At 42.7% G+C, this 7,472-nt stretch overlaps 1 protein-coding gene across 1 annotated transcript in view; it reads left to right on the top strand.

The window, feature by feature from the left end:
• Positions 1-7,472, top strand: part of HS2ST1 (heparan sulfate 2-O-sulfotransferase 1) — a 163,106-nt gene that overhangs the window by 136,134 nt on the left and 19,500 nt on the right. Inside the window, exons 3-5 of the mRNA XM_018555914.1 lie at positions 8-93; positions 1,648-1,786; positions 3,833-3,930. Of these exons, the coding sequence (XP_018411416.1) occupies positions 8-93; positions 1,648-1,786; positions 3,833-3,930 (323 nt within the window). The remainder of the gene's footprint in view (positions 1-7; positions 94-1,647; positions 1,787-3,832; positions 3,931-7,472) is intronic.

Raw genomic sequence — 7,472 nt, 5'->3', positions numbered from 1 at the left:
TTTCCAGATGCGATTCGTCAAGATTGTAAGCTCCTGGAGGGAAATGAAACCAGGCTTCTATCATGGACACATTTCCTTTTTGGACTTTGCAAAGTATGGATTTTATTGTTCGTTTTCCCTTTTCCTTTGTCTCCTTTTTTTTTTTTTTTTTTATCTTATCCCAGCATGGTAGATGCCTACCACATCTGAGACTTACAAATGTGCCGTCGTAAGCTAATCTTTTGTTACTTCAGGGGGGGCTACAATGCACTGCAGAATGATTCAGACTCTCAGCAGAAATCCAGTCATAGATGTTATAAACCAGCGCTCTCTAGTGTTCAAACTGGGGGCACAACATTACATTTCAATAACATCACATTTTAAATAGCTTTCTGTACGTATATGGTGTACTATGAATTCACAAATCAAATGTAACTTTTCTTTATCTATTGGCAATAATCCTTTTTTTTTTTTTTCACTTCCATATTCAATCAGATGTTTTTGAAAGGCAGGTCTACAGAATGATTTCTACCCAATCTCTATCTTGATTGCTCTGTCTACCAATCTATCTAATACTGATTTCACACTCTTAAAGCTGAACTCCAGGTATAAATGTGTATGTATGCTCACATTGGTTCTGCTTGGCCCAACATAAGTAGAGACATTTTATACCTGGTAGGGCCAATCAGAGATTGCCTAGTATTTATTGATAAAAATACTAGAGGTGCAATGAATGGCCGTTATGCCGAGGGAGCGACCCTCTGTGTTTTCAGAGCAAAGGGGAAGTCACTCAGTACAGTGGCAGTACAGAACCTGGAAGTTCGCTGCAAAGCACTGTAGTAGTACTGGCTACTAAAATGTTTTGCAGGATGCCCGTGGCACTACCAGGTATAAAAAATGTATATTGACATTGGGTCAATAAGTATATATATATAAACCATCATAACTGGAGATCAGCTTGATCTGTAGCCACCCCGGTTGTGTTGCATTTAGATTTGTGATGCCCAATTATATTGTGAAATGTTTTTATATTTGAAATCAGTTAGTGCACAAGCCTTGTAAGTTATAACAGTGCAGCCCCTGGTATGCCCCATCTCATCCGTAGCAACATTGCATGCAGTGGGTGGCACTGAGGGGGTGAATCATGGCCAGTGTGTTTTCCGGAATCCAGCAAGTGAAACGAATGGAAAACACTCATTAATTCAACTGGGGGCTTCAGCTGCCATTGTGATGTGCGGGGCTCCTTATGTCCCTATGCCTTTAAGAAGGTTGGACTACCTACCTCCTGGTGAACCTGCACCCAATTCATCCATTGCTATAAATATTCTCCAAGATGGAGGCTCTCATAGGTTAGTTAGGACCACACTATACAGAGGGGCCATTACGAGGGAGTGCGGCTTCCACTTGTTTTGCAAAAGTTGTGTAACAAAAACCTCTGTTTGTAACCTTAGTAATTAGACTACTTGGAGGCTGCTGAATGTGCTGGGTAATTTTTTTTTCCTGAATTCCTTCCCCAGAGAAATATCTGTATTATTACTCTGCAAAAAGTAAAGAATTACAATGGGATGACAGTTAAAGAAGAAAAATAAAATAGTCTGGCAGCAATGCATGGAATATTCTAGATGACTACAATTCAGCGTTGGTTAACATTTCAACTTTAAATTTCAGGTTTGGAGTCAAGAAGAAGCCTATTTATATCAATGTAATTAGGGATCCTATAGAGAGGCTTGTTTCATACTACTACTTCCTGCGTTTTGGAGATGACTATAGGCCAGGTCTACGCAGGAGGAAGCAGGGAGATAAAAAGGTAACACAAGATTTTTTTTATGCCTTTAAAATGTATAATTGTTATGGGGGAGTATATACTTTGGATTGTGTCAGAGATGTTGATGACAAATATGTATATCTACATGCAGTTTGCTTGTATATAAGGTACCAGAAGATTTTCCACTGTAGAAGTTTGCAAATTATAACTTGGATATGTACACGGTAGTTCATGCTAAAGGTGATCAATTGTGATTATTTATTAAATATTTTGTTGATCGCATTTGCAAATCATTCTGGGTCTCCGATTCTTTAAGTAGAGGGCTCCTCTTGGCCCCTTCTAACATAACTTTCCCTTTGCTATAGAGTCATTGAGGTTTAGCATAAGCCCATGTCCATGGTGCTAAGCCTGTCCAGCAACCATCCCCCTGTCCAGCAACCATCCCCCTGTCCAATGAGAGTGCCATGCTCGTGTAGAATAAATCAGGGTTCATAATGTTTTTATTATTACAGACCTCTGTTGGATTGGCCAGCATGGCACTCAAAATAATCATCGTCGTCAGTCCTATTGGGTGCTAGTATGACTTGAGAAGATGTCTGTAGCTTAGTGTTATTTCACATATGGATAGCTAGGCACCGATCAGCTGAAAGAAAATCATACAAATTTTAACATATTTATATCAAAACCAAATGCACAAGCTAGTCACAACTATTAGGAATATGATGTACAGTTGCTGACAGTGTTACTTCGTAATCTAACACTTCAAGTTAATTTCTTTACTTTGATTTCAGGTTCAAAAATGCATAGAGTTAAGCGGTTATTAATTTGTTTTTCTAATTGCTCAGAGATCCCATCCCGCACCTCCTTGATTTCCCCTTTCCTCCTATGTGGATGGCAAATGTTGAATCTGTTAATTTCCTATCACTCGTTTCTTGTTCTGGTGGTCACCAGGACAAATAAAGGGTGGATTTCCCCAATGGCGACAGAGACCACACTAAAAACCTGACACTGGGCCTAACCCTTCCACATTCTATCCAAAACAAAGAGAAAAAGGAGAGAGGGGCTTGGCTAGAACTTTAATTCTTGAACCTTTTCACTGCCAACTAGACTGTTCACCTGTGTAAAGCCGACTGTCAGCTTTACGCTGAAAGTGATTCTGTTGGCTGAAAAGCTGCCAGATTGCTTTCAGGGGCCGGTAAACAGTTGCCTATGGACAATTGGGGGTACTGTATTTTCTCGCTGTTTGACAGGCACATGCAATGTATAAACCCCTCATGTTGGGTATCTATTTACTCAGCACAACCTCGTCTTTTATATTTTACAAAATATTAGGTAATACATTGGGAGGGGGGTTATCGAAACTGGTGCAGTTGCCCATGGCGATCAATCAGCATCTCTCTTCAGTTTACTCAGTTGAGATTTGAAGATAGAAAATGATTGGTTGCAGTGCAAATCTGCTCCAGATTTTGTCTGCTTCAGTTTTGATAAATTCCACACATTTGTGTTTTTATGAACTAAAATTAACTTGTTTATTTTTTTAGTGACATTTTTGGATTTAAAAAAAGAGTTGCGCTATCATGCAACATAAATTTGCAACTGCCACCATTTCATGCTCCAGGGTCTCCACTTTAAGTAAATATATAATTCGGGGGGTTTAAGTGATTTTCAGGCCTAAAAAGTGGATTATAACGTGTGCAAAAACGGCTCTGGCAGCCAAAGTGGTAAATCCATAAAGTTGATTTCTTTTTTAAGGGTGCAGCGCCATTTTTGGTCCATTTAGGCTGCTGTTTGTTGCAACCTGTCAGCTTTCATATTTTGGATGCAGAAAGGATGATGGTTGCTATTTGGTTTAATTTTCATAAATCGGCCCAGGAGCATGGCAGCCTGATACAAATGATAAAACAGCTGGAATAGGAATATTACTTTTTTTCTCTGGAAACTGCATAAGGTTCATCTGTCAATATTTAACCTCTTTACTTTCAGAAATATTGCAAGCCGATAGAGAAGGATCTCTCTGAGAGGGTAAGCTATTTGTTATGCTTTATGCTGGAATTTATACCCAACAGTACATATTTTTCTGTCTTCCAGACCTTTGATGAATGTGTAGCAGCTGGAGGATCTGACTGTGCTCCAGAGAAACTTTGGCTTCAGATCCCGTTCTTCTGCGGCCACAGCTCGGAATGCTGGTAAGTAGATAAATCCAGCTTACTTTGTTGATTAACTATCTTATCGCTGTAATCTAGGATGAACAACTCAGAATTTGCACTGGAGGGGGTGGCATCAAAAGAAAATCAGTGCACTCAGTGCTCTCATTTACCTTTTTTCTTTCTTTTGAAAAGCTTCATTATAATTGAAACATTTTGGTGCCTGCATCAGGGGCGTATCTTGGCGGCGTTGCTGCCTTGCCTATGGCAGCAGCAAAGGTAAATACACCACTGGCCTGCATTGATGTGTCATAGCTTGTTCGCTACAATTAGAGTACTGACAGGTTTACTATAGTGTACACCAATTTTGCAATATAGAAATCTAGATCTGCATGGGAGAAATTAATATGCCCAACCCAGAAACTTTGTAGATGCTACCCTTCTGCCTGCAGCATGGTCTGTGAATGAAATAGCCAGCATTCAAAGGCCACTTAACACACAGATACAGTGTTGTGAAGGCAAGATACAGTGACGCATTAGGCATGAAGACCCTAAAAATGTGGATAACCTGGTGTTTCTTGTGGAGCGACATACTGCTACCAAGGACAATCTTCGTAACCTACCCTGGAAACAGAATAGTATCAACCCTCAGGTAAGACTGTTCCTTTTTATCCAAGAAGTAAACAGGCTCCTAAGGAGATGGGTGAGGCACCCATGGGTGCAAGATATTAATGGCCTTCTAGCCCAAAGGAGTCTTTTTTTTTTAGAGACACTGCATATTGGGTAAAGCGGAGAAAAAGGGACACCGCTCCATTGCTGGGTTTTAAAATGTCCAGTGCAGAAAGAGATTAGGTGCTTCTCCAAGACGCTCATCCATTCTGAGTGATTAGTACCAGTTTGTGCCTGTTTAGAATTCCAGGTGTGACTACATATTAGGTGCAAGGCCTGGTTCATGTGGCTGTCAATTGTCCCATGTGAGCTGGGGAAGTGTATGTCATTGTTTGCCAAGCCTGTTCTGGCAGCACACATATGAACTAAGACTGGAAGGCAGATACACTATATTTCCAAAAGTATTGGGACGGCTGACTTTACGCGCACATGATCTTTAAAGTGACAATAAAGTAAAAAAATGTTTCCCTCCCCCCAATGTTAATGTCAGCACTTACCTTAAATTATGTCTCTTAATCCGATCTTCCTCTTTTTCCCTGTCCTTTTCAGCCTTCTCTCCAGCCCTGCGGCGGGTGTTAGATCCAGCGCTGACTCCTCTGTCCTTCCTGGCACTTCCTGTCCCACGGTGTCTGCAGGCGGGTGCACGCTTCCATAGACTTATCTTGCGTCTCTCTGCGTCTCCCAGCCGAAAATCCGAACTGCGCATGCGCCCGCCCCAAGATGCTTTGCGGCAGCCCGAGCAGTTTCGGATTCTCGGACAGGAGCGTGCGGCAAAGACGGGGTAAGTTTAAAGCGGGTTTTGGTTTTTAAAAAAAACTTTTTGCATATATCTACTGCTAGCAGTAGATGTATGCAAAAAAACCGGAGGGTTTAAAAACCCTTTAATGACATCCAAGTCTTAGTCCGTAGGGTTCAATATTGAGTTGGCCCACCCTTTGCAGCTATAACAGCTTCAACTCTTCTGGGAAGACATCCACAAGGTTTAGGAGTGTGTCTATGGGAACATTTGGCCATTCTTCCAGAAGCGCATTTGTGAGGTCAGGTACTGATATTGCACGAATAGGCCTGGCTCGCAGTCTCCGCTCTAATTCATCCCAAAGGTGTTCTATCGAGTTGAGGTCAGGACTCTGTGCAGACCAGTCAAGTTCCTCCACCCCAAACTCGCTCATCCATGTCTTTTATAGACCTTGCTTTCTGCACTGGTGCGCAGTCAGTTGGAACAGGAAGGGGCTATCCCCAAACTGTTCCCACAAAGTTGGGAGCATGAAATTGTCTAAAATGTCTTGGTATGCTGATGCCTTAAGAGTTCCCTTCACTGGAACTAAGAGGCCAAGCCCAACCCCTGAAAAACAACCCCACACCATAATCCCCCCTCCACCAAACTTTATACTTGGCACAATGCAGTCAGGCAAGTACCGTTCCCCTGGCAACCGCCAAACCCAGACATTTCCATCGGATTGCCAGACAGAAGCGTGATTTGTCACTCCAGAGAACACGTCTCCACTTCTCTAGAGTCCAGTGGCGGCGTGCTTTACACCACTGCATCCGACGCTTTGCATTGCACTTGGTGCTGTAAGGCTTGGATGCAGCTGCTCAGCCATGGAAACCCATTCCATGAAGCTCTCTACGCACTGTTGTTGTGCCAATCTGAAGGCCACATGAAGTTTGGAGGTCTGTAGCTATTGGCTCTGCAGACAGTTGGTGACTTCTGCGCACTGTGTACTTCAGCATGCGCTTACCCCGCTCTGTCATTTTTACTTCGTAGCTGAGTTGCTGCTGTTCACAGTTGCTCCACTTTGTTATAATACCACTAACAGTTGACCGTGGAATATTTAGTAGCAAGGAAAGGCAACCTATCACGGTACCACACTTGAATTCACTGAGCTCCTGAAAGTGATCCATTCTTTCATAAATGTTTGTAGAAGTATCTGCATGCCTAGGTGCTTGATTTTATACACCTGTGGTCATGGAGGTGATTGGCTTGCTGTCCAAGCAGGTTTGTCCTGCAAATGTATTCAAAAAGGCAGCAAATAAGCACAGTTTCATGCACACAGGGGCACACATTAATTAATGAATTCCCCAAAACAAACCTTTTTTATTGTGTTGTCAGCAGCAGGTTCCCACAGCACATAGGGAGTAAGGCCTGGTTCACACCTGGGCGTTTTACAGCGCGTTCCTACGCGTTGTAAAACGCTCAACATGTGAAAAGCAATGATTGCCTATGGGCATGGTTCCCACCTGGGCGTTTTACAGCGCATAGGAACGCACAGCAAAACGCCCTAGTACAAGTGCTTCTTTGGGGTGTTTTGCAGCGCGTTTCCAATGGTGTTCCCAAGTGTGGATCTGGGTTAGCAAAGTGGTAACCCCGAGCCACACTGGGGAATACAGCGTACAAGTCTTACCTTGTCCGCGATCCCCGATGTGTCCTCCGGTGGCTGCCAACTTCCGGGTTCCGTCCCTTGCGAGCAGCTGCGTCGCAGGGGGCTAAGCAGGCGGAAACTTTAAACTGAAACTAAAAAATATTTAAAAATAGAGAAAATAAAGGAAAAAACCACCAAAAAAAATCATACCGCCATTGAAACGTGTGTTTCACTGAAGGAAAAACGTGCTAAAAAACGTGAAAAAATATGCTCAGGTGTGAACCCAGCCTTAGGATGGGCTAGGGCGTGTTCGGGTCCGCAGCTGCAGAGATCGGGAAATGTCACAGTGCCTGTGATTGGCGTTGCGGTGCTGTTAGCTTCCTGGCGGGCTCAGCACGTGGAGCTGCGAATACGCCCGAGCCCATCCTTAATAGGGAGCACTGAGCATCAGTGAGCTTGTGTGTGTGTATATATATATATATATATGTATGTGTGTATATATAAATAATGGCGCTATATAAATACTATGTAGTAATAATAATATTTATATAGGTA

The sequence above is a fragment of the Nanorana parkeri genome, unplaced genomic scaffold (genome assembly GCF_000935625.1).
Source record: "Nanorana parkeri isolate BGI_ZX_2015 unplaced genomic scaffold, ASM93562v1 scaffold217, whole genome shotgun sequence".
Lineage (NCBI taxonomy): Eukaryota > Metazoa > Chordata > Amphibia > Anura > Dicroglossidae > Nanorana > Nanorana parkeri.
This window is presented reverse-complemented; position numbering and strand designations above follow the sequence as displayed.